Raw genomic sequence first — 17,374 nt, 5'->3', positions numbered from 1 at the left:
GCCGGCTGGTTTGCCCTGAAGGGTGTCCTGGATCAGGGTGGGGGTCCCCACTGGGGTGCCTGGCCAGTCTGGGTGAGGGGCTGAGGGCTGTTTTCAGGCTGGCGGGTGACTGAAGCTTCCAACCGCTCCTTGTTTTCTTTTATTTATTTATTTTTTATTCTGGGCCAGCTTTAGCTCTGAGGCCTCGCTGCTGAAAATATTGATACAATGTTGCTAAAGCCCGGCTGAATGAAAGCCGGTTTCTGGTGTTTTGTTTAGCTTCTTATTTGCAACATAGTACATAGTTTCTTAGAGTTGTAGCTCAGAGGCCGGCAAGGCAGGCGGTGAACGTTGCAGTCTGCAGTCACTGCAGCAAGCAAGCCTCATGTTCGCTTCCAGCTGCCTGGCTGCTGGCCGCCATCTTGGCTGACAGTTAATTTGCATAAGGATATGCTGATTAGCCAATGGGAAGGGTAGCGGTCGTACGCTAATTACCATGTTTCTCTTTTATTAGTGTAGATATTTAAATGCCATTTAACAAAGAAAAATCAATCAAAAAAATGAGTTTGCATGTCACCTCTGACATGCGTGTCATAGGTTCGCCATCACTGTTATAGACCCTGCTCTTTCTTACTTTTTCTAGACAATTTTTTATAGCTGAAAACAATCAGCAAGCCTTTGATAACCATGACCAATGGAACTTTATTTTAAAGCTATCAAGTACAAATAATTGAGCAGAGATGACTGTATTTGCATTCTTATGCATAATTATTTTCTTCAGGGCCAGCATTTCCAACCTAAGAAGCTCCCTAACATGTGTATTCTCTCAAGGGGAAGACCATGAGCCCTCAAGATGCTGAGACCCAAGGAAATGCCTCACTGCCTTAACTGTCATTCCTGGTGCTAAAAAGAGCTGTATTTTTTTAAAGCGTTGGGCTGACTAGAAGACCCCTTTTCCCCCCCAAATAATTGATGTGTGGTAAAAACCCAATGAGGAACAATTGGAGATTTTTATGCAGAAACTAATTCTTTTTTTATTTTTTACATTTTTATTGATTTCAGAGAGGAAGGGAGAGGGAGAAGGAGAGAGAGTTAGAAACATCAGTGATGAGAGAGAATCACTGATCGGCTGCCTCCTACTGGGGACTGAGCCCACAACCTGGGCATGTGCCCTGACTGGGACTCAAACTGTGACCTCCTGGTTTATAGGTCGACATTCTACCACTAAGCCACACTATTCGGGCCAGAAACCAATTCTTAATAAAATCTCTATTTTGGAATTACACACACAAAAAGGAAGAGTACATGCTTCCATACAGAAGTTACTGTGTTTTTATCCATTGCAAACAAGATCAACAGCAACTTTAGAACCAATAAGGATACTTCTCAATAAGGTCTCTTTGAAGCATGTAGTTTTTATCAATTACATGTCTCATCTTGAAGCAGTTATAGCAGGGTTTTCAACTTCAGTATCCCTGATAAGAAACTAAATTCCCCTGGTTCCTTCTATTAAGCTATTTTTTAGCAAAATCAGTAGCAATATGGTAACATATCTTCCTCTATACCAGTGATGGCAAACCTATGACACGTGTGTCAGAGGTGACATGCGAACTAATTTTTTTGGTTGATTTTTCTTTGTTAAATGGCATTTAAATATATAAAATAAATATCAAAAATATAAGTCTGTGTTTTATTATGGTTGCAAATATCAAATAATTTCTATATGTGACGCGGCACCAGAGTTAAGTTAGGGTTTTTCAAAATGCTGACACGCCAAGCTCAAAAGGTTCGCCATCACTGCTCTATACCATCCCTTTCAAGTGTTTTATTCTTTTTGGTTTGTCATTCATTTATTTGTTCAAATAAATATATATTGACTAGAGGCCCAGTGCATGAAATTCGTTTAAGAGTAAGCCTTCTTTCCTCCGACTGCCGGCACTGGCTTCCCTCTGGCTGCAGTCAGGCACCCGGGACCCCGGCTCCCCTCACAGCCCCGGCTTTGTCCAGAAGGTCGTCCCGAAGGACATCCAGTCTAATTAGCATTAGCATATTACACTTTTATTATAGACTAGAGGCCCGGTGCACAAAAATTTGTGCACGGGGGGGGGGGGGGGGGCGGGTCCCCCAGCCCGGCCTGTGCCCTCTCGCAGTCTGGGACCCCTCGGGAGATAACGACCTGCTGGCTTAGGCCTGCTCCCGGGTGGCAGAGGGCACGCCCAATCCCTAGGTGCAGCCCCTGGTCAGGCTCAGAGCAGGGCCAATTGGGGAGTTGGGGCGCTGCCCCCTGTCACACACAGAGCAGGGTCGATCAGGGGGTTGGGGAGCTCCCCCCTGTCACGCACAGAGCAGGGCCCATCAGGGGGTTGAGGAGCTCCCCCCTGTCACTCACAGAGTAGGGCCGATAGGGGAGTTGGGACACTGCACCCTGTCACACTCAGGGCAGAGCCAATGGGGAGGTTATGGCTCTCCCCCGTCACACACACAGCAAGGCCCATGGAGGGGGGTTGGGGCACCACCCTCTATCACCCACAGAGCAGGGCCGATCAGGGGGTTGGGGAACCTCCACTGTCACACTCAGGGCAGGGCCGATGGAGAGGTTATGGCTCTACCCTGTCACACACAGAGCAGGGCCCGTGGGGGGGGGGGGGGGGCGGCAAGGTTGGGGCGCCGCACCCTGTCACACACAGAGCAGGGCCGATCAGGGGGTTGGGGCACCGCACCCTGTCACACAGAGCCGCAGGGCGATCAGGGGATTGGGGAGCTCCCCCCTATCAGGCACAGAGCAGGGCTGATCAGGGGGTTGGGGCGCCGCACCCTGTCACTCACAGAGCCACAGGGCGATCAGGGGGTTTGGGCGCTGCCCCCCCGTCACGCTGATCCCGGTGCCGGGAGGCCTCGTGGCTCCGCTGATCCCAGTGCTGGGAGGCATATTACCCTTTTACTATATAGAATAGAGGCCTGGTGCACGGGTGGGGGCTGGCTGGTTTGCCCTGAAGGGTGTCCTGGATCAGGGTGGGGGTCCCCACTGGGGTGCCTGGCCAGTCTGGCTGAGGGGCTGAGGGCCGTTTTCAGGCTGGCGGGTGACTGAAGCTCCCAACTGCTCCTTTTTTTCTTTTCTTTTTTTTTTTTTTAATTCTGGGCCAGCTTTAGCTCTGAGGCCTCGCTGCTGAAAACATTGATACAGTGTTGCGGACAGGCTGGCTGAAGCCCGGCTGACTGAAAGCCGGTTTCTGGGGTTTTGTTTAGCTTCTATATTTGCAACATAGTTGCTTAGAGTTGCAGCTGAGAGGCTGGCAACTCAGGCGGGGAACGTTGGAGTCCACCGTCACTGGAGCAAGCAAGCCTCCCTGTTCGCTTCAGTGCATGGCTGCCATCTTGGCTGGAAGTTAATTTGCATAAGGATATGCTGATTAGCCAATGGGAAGGGTAGCGGTTGTATGCTAATTACCATGTTTCTCTTTTATTAGTGTAGATGTTCTATGTGCTAGGACTTTTTGTTGATGCTAGGGATACAATGGTGAATAACAGGTAAGTTCCCTCTTCATGAGTTTATATTTTAATGGTGGGGGAAAACAGACATCTTAAAAAAGTAAATGAAATAGATGAAGATAATTTTTGATAATCACGTGTACTTTGAAAGAAATAAGTGGTGGTGGGATGCAAAATGACATTGATAGTTTAAATTGGGTCAAACTATCAATACCATTCTGGGATAAAATCTCTGAGGTTATTTGGCCAATAAATCACAGAAGAATGTGGAATAGATAAGGCATTTATTTCCTTTGAGAAAGATCCCTGAAATTAGAGGAAGGTAGGCTCAATGTGATGGTTGTGGTTTCCATCTACTGTACTAGAGGTACATCAAGAAGATAGCATGGCATTGTGAAAGGAATGTGGTCTTCGGAGTCACGGTGTATATACCTGGATTTGATTCTTTCTTCATCTCCCTCATACCCACATATATACCTGCTTTGTATTCTTCCTGAAGACACTTCTCTCTAGAGAACAAGCATATTAAACTCAAAGGCTAACATGGGCCAAATAAACAAGATTTAAGCTTATGTGGGACACAAATAAACAAAGCTTCAATTTTTGTAGATTTATTTCGATAGAGACATGCTGAATACAAAGGGCTGAAATAAATGAGTAATAGTTAACATAAAACAATAGAACATTTTAATAAAAATTCGTATTTTTTCTTGAACATTAACTTACCAGACACTGAATAACTGCTCAAATTAATAAGTGTAACGCAGATAAACCTATTTTTCTTGTTCTCCGAAAGCGAAATATTTCCTGTTGAGCACACCAAACAAGTCAGCACAAGACTAATGATGTGGCAGTTGGCTGCTACAATATTTGCTGCTATTATTAGTGGAGAGAAATGGTGTGCCTTCCCGTAAGGCGCGTAAGGGAAATGAATGCAACACGATTATAGTAGTCAGTCATTAATGAGCGTTGTAGTTCGTTATTAATAATTATGTATAACAGAATATTATAATAATTAAGTTACAAAATTTTTATTAAAATGTTTCTTACATACAGTTAGATTGGCTGGGCCGCAGAAATATTTGTTGTGGGCTGCGAGTTTGACATGCTTGCTCTAGAGCAGTGGTTCTCAACCTTCCTAATGCCACGACCCTTTAATACAGTTCCTCATGTTGTGGTGACCCCCAACCATAAAATGATTTTCGTTGCTACTTCATAACTGTAATTTTGCTACTGTTATGAATCGTAATGTAAATATCTGATATGCAGGATGTATTTTCATTGTTACAAATTGAACATAATTAAAGCATAGTGATTAATCACAAAAACAATATGTAATTATGTATGTGTTTTCCGATAATCTTAGGCGGCCCCTGTGAAAGGGTAGTTTGACCCCCAAAGGGGTCGCGACCCACAGGTTGAGAACCACTGTTCTAGCACATTCATTTCTTCCTATGTAAGTGGGGTATTCCACTTGTTTGGGTTATTGGTAGGTATTTGATTATGTGTCTTGCATGTAGATATATGATGGAGTTTATTATTTCATCCATTTTGGAAAGGGGAAATAGGAGAAGAAAATCAGCTAAATTGTTAATTTAGTCAACATATATTTAGGGTTTTTTTTGTTTTGTTTTTGTGCCTGTAATAGTCCGGGTACTATTGAATGTTAATAATAAAAGTAGGTAAATAAGGTAGAACTTTACTAATTGCTCTTTAGAAAAAGTGAATAGTTTTAAAGGAAGGACAAAAATAAAGAAGAAAGTAATTAAAATGAGAAAATATGGAACAAGCAGCCTGGTTAGCCTATGTGCCTAGGGAAATCATTTTGTCTCGGTGGTGGTAGTAGCGATAGAACAGATTAAGTTTATTTAAAAGTGGACCGACTGGATGAAAAACTAGACACTAAAAAAAGCTTTTGGTGGTTAGGATTTGAGTAAGCTATAGTTCCTTAGGATAACACTAATTGTGATAGGTCTTTTCTGTGTAACTAATCATATTTATAGAAAAATGACCTGGTGGAAATTATCTTTTTTTGTTCTTGTTGTTATTGAGTCCTCTGGGGGGAAAAAGTCATTCTTTGAAGATAAGGGTCTAAGATAAAATGCCTTTAGAAGGTTGCTTCAGTTATAAGATGAGAAAGCAGAAATCTGGGGGTAAAAATATCTTTTAAAAAATCGGAATATTGGTTGAGGACCTGGTATCAAAACATAGACTTTATTTAACTAAAGGGGGAACTTGTGCTGGGGGAAAAAAAGTTACCTCCAATTCAGATTCCCTACTTGACTCCATTGTCACTTGGAGGGGGAGAAGCTTCTTGTTAATTCTGGCTGAGTAGGAGTTCAGGCTCCAGTAGCCTCCACTGATACCCTCCTCCCTGGAGGGGCAGGTGTTCCTCAGTGTTGCCTTGTGGCCTGCCTCTGCCTTCATAGTAGGTGGGAGAGGAGGGCTCATTCCTATCTGGTTGGGAGGGGAATTTTGGCTCTCCATTTGGCCGCCTTTGATACTACCCTGGCTGGGGACATGGGGAAGGGGTGGTAGTTGGGATACCTCATTACAGCCTGTTAAGGGTGGAAATGTAGGCTCCCTACTTGGCCTTTGTTGGTGTGGGTGAGGTCGGGGCTGTAGGTTTTTTTCCTGTGATATTTGACTGCAGTGTAGTGGCTATTGTCTTAGAGCTTTCTGTCTTGCTAGACCAGTGATCGGCAAACTGCGGCTCGCGAGCCACATGCGGCTCTTTGGCCCCTTGAGTGTGGCTCTTCCACATGGGCCACGAAGTTTCAATCACACTATACGTTCATGCCCGCACGTGGTATTTTGTGGAAGAGCCACACTCAAGGGGCCAAAGAGCCGAATGTGGCTCACGAGCCGCAGTTTGCCGACCACTGAGAAACAAGTATACAAGACAAGTGTGGATGGGAGAGTTGGAAGGGGTCGACCTCAGCGAATGTACCTCAATCAGATTGAGGACGTTTTTAGCAAAGGCCAGCTTAGGAGTACCCTAATTAAGTTAATAACAATGTACCTACCTATATAGTTTAAGTTTAGAAAATTTGGCTCTCAAAAGAAATTTCAATCATTGTACTGTTGATATTTGACTCTGTTGACTAATGAGTTTGCCGACCACTGTGCTAGACTATCCTTTCCTTGGTCCTTTGGCTAAAGAGAGAAGGCTTTTCTTGGAGCTTTTTTTTCTCTCTGCCTATTGACATTTCCAGGTTGCCAGCTCCTCCAGTACTCAGTCTGTAATATATGAGGAAGAAAGAAAATCCAGTGAACTCAACAGGTTCAGAGGAACCTGGTCTCTTTGGCTTGTGTTACCTTCTTTCCTCCACTTTTCACAATGCTTTTATCTATTTTTAAAAATAAGTAGTATCTAGAGTTTTTAACTGTACTTAATGGGAGGAATAGGGAAAAATATATCTATCTTTCTGTAACGGGAAAGCAAGATGATGATGCCTTTAAGTAGAGATTGTAATGCACATCCTCAACAGTCTAAAATCTCACAATCTAGAAGAGTTTCTTCTTTTGGAAGTGGTGTAGGAATAGTTTTTTCTTAAGCCATTGTTATAAAGTGCTAAGAAAAATGAGTAATACTTATATTAGCACAAGAATAGATTAGCATTCAGTAAAAAGGTAATAAGCATACTTGATACCTTTATTTTCTTTTATGACTTGCTTCTGAAGATTAAGATAACACATGAAAGTAGGTAATAGTGCAGTTGGCTAGTTATAGGCATTTAATAAATGTTAGTGAACTCTGCTCATTGAGTTTCATATATGGTAGAGTACATAGTCTGATGACCTGAGTGAATGAGTCAGAGGAAGTTGGGGAGGGAAGGGGTTGGGCACCAATGTAGAAGGCACATTTGGTAGTTTCACAAGTATTGAAGCACAGGAGGTTATGGGGAAAGCAGAGAAACGTCATGAAATGAGATATCAAAAGAGGTTAGCAGAAACATTAGTTGTATTTAAAGAGTGTTAGGACAGTAGTTTTGGATTGGGGATACCAGCTTCCAAACAGCTTTCTTGTGGACTTTATACTGATCTTGGAGGTGCTACTGGTTTTTATAGGATTGGTTACTGTTATGGTGATTTTACTTTAGTGTTTTAAAAAACAAGTGGATATGTTTACAGAAGATGTCTCAGGAGTTGGTAAGTGTATTATTATATTTTAAAATTTTAAATGAAAGTTTGATCTCCTTTGAAGAATCCTTGGAACTTTATAAAGTATTTTAGGCTTTTTGATATAATAAGAAACAAAGAAACAAAAGCTGTGAAGTAAATAAAAATCATTTGGATGTGTTTTGACCTAAATTTCTAGCAGGCTTTTTTTTTTCACATTTAGGAAAAAGATTTAAATGATCGAATCTGCTTTTTTTAGATAAAAAAATTGGCAGTTTGACAACTTATCTTGCATTTTAAAATTTCATTTTATTTCTAGATTATATAGATTACAAATGTATTTAAAAACCTTTTAAAAGGCTTCTTTAAAAATACTAAGTAGCAAAATGGGGAATAAGATGATCTGATGTACATGGCTACTTTGGAAAAGGTCTTAGAGATTTTTTTGTTTTTTAAATATAACTTCTTTTTCTGGAAGAGTGCTGATATTGTGTTTAAATCTTACGGTATTCCACTGTTTCAACAAGAGGAGTTACTATTTGAGTGAAGGAATTGACAATTTTACTTTCTTTTTTAAATCCCTTACTTTGTGAAAACTATTAATTTGCTTAGATAAACCTCAGTGATTTTGTTGAGCAGTAGGAGATTTGTTGGTAGCTTTAATAAAATAGTTCAGAAAGCTAGCTTTAAATCAGGAGAAGAAGACTGATTTATTTTCGTAAATCGGAAACACAGGAGAGGAGAAAACAACTCTGTAGATAACAGAATATTAAATAGAAGACAACTTTTATTTGCTTATTGGGAATTACAATAAAAATAGCGGATATAATGCAAAAGTTATATATAGTTATTCATGTTACCTCATAGTACATTTTCTGTTACATATTGTAAAACATTAACTATACACACTGATTAGAGCAGTTTGTTTTGTGACTTGGGTTAACTTTTGATAATATTTTGAATCCCATATAGACTATATTTACTGAGTTAGAGAAATAGTTTAATACAGGTAATGTTAGAAAAGAGGTATAAGGATTTAGATTTTGTAATGTGTGCTCACACACCTAAGATCTTTCTAAATGCTCTGAAACAATTTGACTTACAGCGCTATTCTTTGAGGGCACACCAAGTTTTTTTTTATTAAAAATAAGTAATACGTGCTGAAACAAAACTCAAGTAGTATAGCAGTATTTAATGGGAAAAATACATTTCTTTTCTCAAAACCCTCCTTCAAAAACCTCCTTTTACATTTAGGAATTTGGTAGATATTTTATAGACTGTTTTCTATAGAAACTCTTTTAAACTGAATTATTTGTACCCTCATCCCCTTTATCTCCTATTTTTCACACCATAAATTTCAAGTTGAGACATTGTGATATAAATCATGTTAGTGTTTACCTGGGACTTACCTGGAAAGTTAAAATCTAATTTTTTCCCTTAAGCAGTTAATATATTTTGTTTCTGCAAAAGTGTTTCAAGTTGTAATGATTTAAACCAGGAAAGTTTGATTGCCAAAACGTGGGCTTCTGGGATATCTCCTGGTTTTGCTTTTTATTAGGTCAGTATTCCTCATTGCCTGCTTGTCACTGTCATCTGTGGCCTCAGGGGAGTCTAGGAGGCTTGAGAGAAGGATCTCCATGTAGGCTTAGTGACTTTTGAGTCATAGACTATCCCTCATTCCCTGCTGTTCTTATTCTAAAACTCCTTTATCCTAGTGCTAAAAACACAAATAGCATTTTTTAAAAATTAATAAAACTAGTATGAAAAGTGTGACCATTATAAATTATTGAGGTATTTCCAGTTCATTTCGATCAGTGTGGTATGTCTGAAAGAATATGGGTAGAAGAGTTCTTCATTGTGTTTTTTTCTAATCTACTTCACTTGGCTGTCATTAGCATTCTTGTGATAGGACAAGGAAAGGAGTAGGATGCCAATAAATATACATAAATCCTCCCACCCCTTTTCCTACTCTTCCCTTTTACAAATGGGGGAGGGACAGTTGAAATAGGGAGGCCCTTTGTCCAAGTTGAAGAGACAGTGGTTACATAGAGAATAGTTTATTTGGGGAAGGAGAAAAATAAGTTTAGAAACTTTCAAAATGGCCGTCCTACATTATCTTTTTACTGTTTTCCTTGATGATTCTGATATGCTAGCATTCAGCGATACATACAGATTTCATAAAAGGTTTTTAAGAATGGGGTTAATTATCTTGTTAGCTAGAACAGCATACGGTTCCAAATAAACATTTAATCTTATTTTTCTTATTCTTAATAATGTCACTTTTCCATACCTTCTGATTTATGCTTCTGTAAAGTTGGAGGTTACATTCAGGATTTCCAACACTTTTTGCAAATCCTGAATGTAAACTTTAAAATAATTATGTATATTCCTTAATTTTAATTAACATAAGCAGATCTGTAACTCTGTTTAGGAATTTGGTGATTAGATATTCTCTCTTTCATTTAAGAAAAAAGAAGCTCTTACCTTGTTTTTATTCTTTGCAACCTTTGATTTTATGATATGGAACTTAAGTGATTTCTATTTTCAAATCCTGATCATGGCACTGGCCATGATCAGATAACCAAATTATTGTATAGATATATTACAACATGAAGGAAAGGTTGTGAATTTTGTTGATAATCTTTCAAGTTACCTGGTTTTGCTTAGTGCAATCAGAGCTAAGTATCTTGGATTACCTTAATAGGTGAAGAATAACTATATTCTCTCCAATCTTTTTAGCTTCCTCATTTGCTTATATTTCTCATCTTCTTTTACTTTTACTTTTTACTTCCTTTAATTGTTACTTTTTATTCCTTATGAAATAAAATCAATCAATATAATACATTCTTATCTATTTGGAAATTATCCCTATTGTGTATTTTTTCTTGGTCAATTTTGGATTGAAAAATTGGATTACTTATTATGTAGGAGGCTTTCCTCATTTGTGGAATGAGATTCAGAGTTTTTCTGTTTGTTTTGTCAAGACATGATACTCTCTGAGTGAGGACTCTTTTTTTTTGTTACTGGATCTCCTGAAGTCATTTTCAAAATCAGGAAAAAAGTGAAGTTGGTAGACAGTGGATGCTACGGGATTAATATGTATTTTATTTACTGGCTAATTAAGTGGAAAGCAGTAAAGGGAGAAGAAGAAACACTGGACGCCTTATTAATAAAAAAGTACTCAATAAAATTGCTGTTGAAGATGATAGCCAAAGAGTAATTTGGGGGCACTATGTATCTAGGAACTAGAAAAGAGAGTTAGGTTAGTAGGTTGGTGAGAGAGGAGGAGGAAGAGAGAAAGGGAGGGAGGGAGAGAGAGAAAGTAAGTAAGTGCCTGGTGGTAGATAGAATCAGTAAGAGGTGGAGGAGGAGCCCAGTGTAAACTTTATTTGTAATTTTGCTTATAGCCTGGAGGTCACTTGGTTCTTGTCATATCTTAGTTGGTACTTTGTATTTGGAACCTGAGTTTTCCATGTGTAGGGTAAACTGTATATATATTCTAGCTTGCTTCTCCCTTTCTTTTTATATCTTTTGCCCTCAGATTTATTATATCTAATATTCATGGATGTGATTATGTTTCAAAGAATTTTGAAGGTCCTTAAAATGTTTCTAAATCTTGAGCAATATGTTGTGAATTAATTTTATAGAAATGGGAAACATTGTCTCAAATATATTTATTCACATAATTTTTATTTAAAAATAACGTAAATATCCAAAGTAATATAACTAGTAAACAGGATAATGCCAGAATTCATACCCAAGTCATCTGTCTCCTGATCCTGTACTTTTATTTATTTATTTTTACATATATTTATTGATTTCAGAGAGGAAAGGAGAGGGAGAGAGATAGAAACATCAAGGATGAAAGAGAATCATTAATCAGCTGCCTCCTGCACACCCTCTACTGGGGATTGAGCCGACAACCTGGGCATGTGACCTTAATCAGAATAAACCCTGGACCCTTCAGTCTGCAGACTGGTGCTCTATCCACTGAGCCAAACGGGCTAGGGTCTGATCCTGTACTTAATCATTTTAAGTTAAACTAGCTTTACTTTCTTAGAAGAACAAGATTTGAATATCAAGCTAAGTTCTTGGTCTTTTGTACTAAAAGCAACAATAACTCTCAGAGGTACGGCTTTTATTTGTTTAAAACCTTGTTAGCTCAGGAGAATCCAAAATGAATAGGTTTGGCATGTTGAGTTTGTAAACTACCAGTTTTCACATAGGTTTTATGTTTGAAAAATACTTAGTGCAGTCTGAAAACTGTAAGGTTTTCAAATGTTGAAATGTCATGTACTATTAATAGTAAATTGAAGTATTTTTCCCTAAATGCATTACCATAAAAATGAAGCGTCTATATTATAAAGTATTTTGTCTTCTGTAATTTGTACTTTAACAATTTTTCACAATTCTCCACCAACTTTAACAGTTTTCCTGAAATGAAAAACTTATTCTGATTGAAAGACGATATTCATTGTTTAAAAAAAACACAAAGCAAGCATCAAACACTTTTGTATAGTACAAAGGAGTCAAAATTACCTGAAATCCTACTAGTTAGAAAGTAACAACTGGTTAACATTGTGGTAGATACAAACACCTAGAGACAGAAATTCTTTGTTAACTTTGTATGTGAAAAATGTCTTCGGGTTTGTGATTCACTTTTTTTAATGCTTAATTGTAATGAACAGAAACTGTTAATTTTAATATTAAATGTATGAGATTAGGAGTCCAGTTTCATTCCCTACACCCTAAATAGGGAACATTAGTTTTACAAGTACTATGTATTTTAAGAATCTACTTTTTTCTTACTTTTTGTCTGTTATAAATCAAGTTTGTTTGTTTATGGACTTTTATTTTGTTTCATTTATCACTATGTCTGTTTATGCCAGTACTGTACTAATTTATAGTGTCACATAGTTTTTCTGTATATCGTAGTAAAAAAGAAAAATTCCCCTCACTTTCTTTCCCCTGAAGTGTTCTGGCTATTCTTGACCTTTTGTTCTTGTATACAAATTTAGAAACTATTTATTAAATTGCTCTCCTAAATCTGTGAGATATTTTTGAAATTGCATTGCATCATTACATCAGTTTTAGGAAGATTTGATATCTTTGTGATACTGAGTTTTTAAAATCACTGCACATGGCATAACTTCCCTTTTCTCTTATACTTCTTTTCATGAAGGTTTGCATATCTTCTCTTAGCCTCTAACTTAGAACATGGTTCATTAAACTATGGCCCATTGGCCAAATCTGAATGCCACCTGTTTTTGTAGTTCATGAGCCGAGAATGCTCGCTAAGAATATTATAAATGGGGGAGGGGAGAACCAAAGGAAGCATGACATTTAATGACATGCGAAATTATATAAAATTGAAATTTTAGTATTCATAAATAAAATTTTGTTGGTGCATAGTTATGTTCATTCAAGTAAGTGGCTGTGTCTACACTTCAAATAGCAGAGTCTATTGTTTCAACAGAGATTGAATGACCCACAAATCTAAAATATTTTATTATTTGATCCTTTATAGAAAAAGTTTGTCCACCCCTGACTTAGAATTATTGTTTGTCATTGTTTGTTTATGTATTTCAGAGTGCCATGTGTATTTTGGGGTGGAGGTGGTGTTTTAGCCTCCTTTTCTTTACCTATATCTCCAATTCTGATAAGACCTAAACTCATAGTGAGCCACTGTTACCGAAGTGCGTTGCATTCTTTAAATTTGTGTGGGCAGAGAAAAAGTTTGGAAACGTTTGATATCATGTTTTATATAATAACTAGAGGCCTGGTGCACAAAATTTATGCATGGAGGTGTGGGGGTTCCCCTCAGCCCAGCCTGCACCCTCTTGCTATCTGGGACCACTGGCTCCTAACTGCTCGCCTGCCTGCCTAATCTCCCCTAACCACTCTGCCTGCCTGCCTGGCTAATCGCCCCTAACCACTCTGCCTTCCTGCCTCATTGCCCTAACCACTTTTCTACCTGCCTGACTGCTCACCTGCCTGCCTGATCGCCCCTAACCGCCTCTTCCTCGGCCCCTGCCATAGCAGCTTCGTCCAGAATGATGTCTGGAAGGTCTTTTGGCTGTCCGGTCTAATTAGCATATTACACTTTTATTACTATAGATCATTGTACCTGTGCTTTGTCATTTTACAATAGAGAATTTAATAAAATAACTTAATTTTCCTATTTCCTGATTTTCCCTTTTATAGGAAATTAAGAGAGAAACAGAATCCAAGGATGACAATTTGCCCATCAGACGGGAAAGGCATGGGAATGTAGCAAGTCTTGTGCAACGAATAAGCACCTATGGACTTCCAGCTGGAGGAATTCAGCCACATCCACCAACTAAAAACATTAAAAAAAGTATGTAAATAATTTCTTTACTTTTAATAAATTGAGTCAAAATAGAAGGATGTCTTCTAGCTGTTCATAAATTACGTTATGAAAAATTAGCTCAACCTTTTGCAGTTGAGTGCAGAAACTTCCCACTTACTCTCATGTTACCAGTTACTGGCCCATGTAGTCAATTCTTTATATGAGTTGCTGACAACTATGTGTGGGAATGGTTTTCTTATTAGTGTTTAAGGCTCTATTGACTTGTTAACCCTTTGCCTTAAATTTATTTTAATACTATTTATTTACTGAAAAGCTTAAGTGTCTGCTTATCCTTAAGCAGTATAGGTAGATGCAAGAATTTTGATAGTATGATTCCTTTTTTTTAAATTAAATCTTTATTGTTCAGATTATTACAGTTGTTCCTCTTTTTTCCCCCCATAGCTCCCCTCCACCTGGTTCCCACCCCACCCTCTGCCCTTACTCCCCCCCACCCACCACTGTCCTCATCCATAGGTGTACGATTTTTGTCCAGTACCATCCACACCCCTTCCCCCCGCCCCCGAGAATAGTCAGTCCAATCCCTGTCTGTGCCCCTGATTCTATTATATTCACCAGTTTATTCTGTTCATCAGATTATTCATTCACTTGATTTTTAGATTCACTTGTTGATAGATGTGTATTTGTTGTTCATAATTTGTATCTTTACCTTTTTCTTCTTCCTCTTCTTAAAGGATACCTTTCAGCATTTCATATAATACTGGTTTGGTGGTGATGAACTCCTTTAGCTTTTTCTTATCAGTGAAGCTCTTTATCTGACCCTCAATTCTGAATGATAGCTTTGCTGGGTAAAGTAATCTTGGTTGTAGGTTCTTGGTATTCAGCACTTTGAATATTTCTTGCCACTCCCTTCTGGCCTGAATAGTTTCTGTTGAGAAATCAGCTGACAGTCGTATGGGTACTCCCTTGTAGATAACTGATTGTTTTTCTCTTGGTGCTTTTAAGATTCTCTCTTTGTCTTTTGCTCTTGGCATTTTAATGATGATGTGTCTTGGTGTGGTCCTCTTTGGATTCCTTTTGTTTGGGGTTCTCTGTGCTTCCTGGACTTGGAAGTCTATTTCTTTCACCAGGTAGGGGAAGTTTTCTGTCATTATTTCTTCAAATAGGTTTTCAATATCTTGCTCTCTCTCTTCTTCTGGCACCCCCATAATTCAGATGTTGGTAAGCTTGAAGTTGTCCCAGAGGCTCCTTACACTATCTTCATATTTTTGGATTCTTTTTTCTTTTTGTTTTTCCAGTTGGGTGTTTTTAACTTCTTCGTATTGCAAATCTTTGACTTGATTCTTGCGATCCTCTAGTATGCTGTTGGAACTCTGTATAATATTCTTTATTTCAGTTAGTGTATGCTTAAATTTCTAGTTGGTCCTTTTTCATAACCTTGAGGGTCTCACTAGATTTCTTGAGGGTCTCACTAAATTTATCGGCAGTTTCTAGAAAATTCTTGAAAAATCTTAGAAGTGTGGTTTAGAACTCTATATCCAGGAGTTTGCTTTCCTCCATTTCTGTCATTTGTGACCTGTTTCTTTGTCTCCGCATTTTTTATTCTTCCCTGTGTTGATAGAGTGGCTTTCTGTGCTAGGTGTCCTATAGGGCCCAGTGGCTCAGCCTCCCCAATTACCTGAGTTGGACACTCTTGGTTCACCCCTTTGTGGGCTTTGTGCACAGTCTTGTTGTAGTTAAGCCTTGATTGTTGTAGGTATCACTGGGAGGAATTGACCTCCAGGCCAGTTGGCTGTGAGAATCAGCTGTGTCTGCAGTGGGAGAACTTCTGTGCTGGAGACACCCTTCTGGGTCAAGACTTGCTTCAGTGGGGCTTTGGTGCTCACTGAGTCTGCCCCCTGAGCGTATCCCTTATGGATCTGAGGAGTTGTAATCTGGATGGTCCCACTCTGACCTCTGGGTACACTGGCTCTTGGATCTCTAAGGAGGTGCTAATTTAGCCTCTGTCTGAGGCTACCCAGCAGGAGCTATGGAGAGATCTGCAGATTCCTCTTCTTTGTTTGGGGTTTGGAGGTGCCCAGATGAGGCCCAGCTGTGAAGCAGTGCAAGCTGCTGTGGGGCCTTGGGCCTTCTTTTGGAAGTTCTGGGTCTTTCTGACCCAGCTGCAGTTTGTTAGGTAATTTTCAGATTGCAAAGGGCCAGGCCTTTCATATGCAAAAGCCAGCGCACAGCTTGGGCGAGGAGGGGTCCCAGGGGATCACCAGGGCACAGCAAGCAGCTATGGCTGCTCCTCAGTCCTGCCCTAAGAGGCCCCGCTTCTCAGTGTCCTGGTAATCGCTGCAAGCTGCAAGCACCTGTGAGAGAAAGCCGCCCTTGAGTTCCAATTGATGCCAGACAGTCCAGTTTCTCCCCGTATGAGTCTGGGTCCCCAGAGACTCTCCCGGAACTGGAGTTCAGAGCAGTTGTGAGCTTGAGATTCCTTCCCGTTCCACGTGCGTGCGCCTCCGTACCTCTACACTTTACTTCTGCAGCTCCTCTGAGTCTCAGTGTGCTTTTCTCTTTCCTTCTAGTTGTAGAATTTCCATTCAGTCAGCCTTCCTGTGCTTCTGGATGATGTCCGTTTTGTCTTTTAGTTGTATTTTTGAAATAGTTGTGCGAGGCAGCAATTTCCGGTGTTTACCTATGCCGCCATCTTGGTTTTCTGGATATCAATAGTATGATTCTTTAGTGGTTAGACATCTGAACATAAACATTCAGTTTTCCAAGGTGATTGCCCCAAGAGAGTGCCTTTTAAATATTTGGCACTCTGCAAATATGTTAGAAGAACAGTTTAGCATAGAGGAACAGCACCACATTTGAAATCAGACATGAGTTGGGGTCTGTCTTATTATCTTAGATCATTTAAACCAGAGGTGGGGAACCTTTTTTTTGCCAAGGGCCATTTGGATATTTATAATATCATTTGCAGGCCATACAAAATTATCAACTTAAAAATTAGCCTGCTGTATTTGGTCAAACATTTAATTAACTCACCCCTAATGCCTTGGCAGGGCCAGACCAAGTGATTTCTCCGGCCTTATACAGCCCACAGGCCAGACGTTTCCCAACCTGAAACTCTTCAGTTTTATTTTGTTACTGGTGAGAAAGTGTTAGAAAAGATGGATAATATTGCTGTTCTCAAAGAGCTTGACATCTTGAGAAAGACTGTACCAGAAAGTATTAAACATGTACAAAGAAGTGCAACCTTTATGGAAGCAGATAGCATTTTAACATAGTAAATTCTGAAGTTCCTTGAGAGATTGATTACTAATTACTTTGTCCAATTTACTTTAATAAGTAGTAAGTTAGTGTTCAACCACATTTATCTTAAATTAGTGTCTTTGATATGTGGTCTTCAAATCTCTTGCAGTACCACGTACTCTACTGTAAACAAATCTTATTTATATACATTTCACA

At 39.3% G+C, this 17,374-nt stretch overlaps 1 protein-coding gene across 2 annotated transcripts in view; it reads left to right on the top strand.

The window, feature by feature from the left end:
* CD2AP (CD2 associated protein) overlaps nt 1-17,374 on the top strand; it is a 116,382-nt gene that overhangs the window by 29,795 nt on the left and 69,213 nt on the right. The window contains exons 1-2 of one of the 2 annotated variants that reach the window (XM_070418450.1): nt 7,333-7,620; nt 13,795-13,948. In XM_070418450.1, the coding sequence (XP_070274551.1) occupies nt 7,606-7,620; nt 13,795-13,948 (169 nt within the window). In that variant the 5' untranslated portion in view covers nt 7,333-7,605. Of the gene's footprint in view, nt 1-7,332; nt 7,621-13,794; nt 13,949-17,374 lie in introns of those variants that run through there. The other variant, XM_070418449.1, reaches the window with a different exon arrangement.

The sequence above is a fragment of the Myotis yumanensis genome, unplaced genomic scaffold (genome assembly GCF_028538775.1).
Source record: "Myotis yumanensis isolate MYYU_CA2020_CCGP unplaced genomic scaffold, mMyoYum1.0.hap1 SCAF_6, whole genome shotgun sequence".
Classification (NCBI taxonomy): Eukaryota; Metazoa; Chordata; class Mammalia; order Chiroptera; family Vespertilionidae; genus Myotis; species Myotis yumanensis.
Note: the sequence above shows the minus strand (reverse complement) of the source record. Positions and strands in the feature narration are given on the sequence as shown.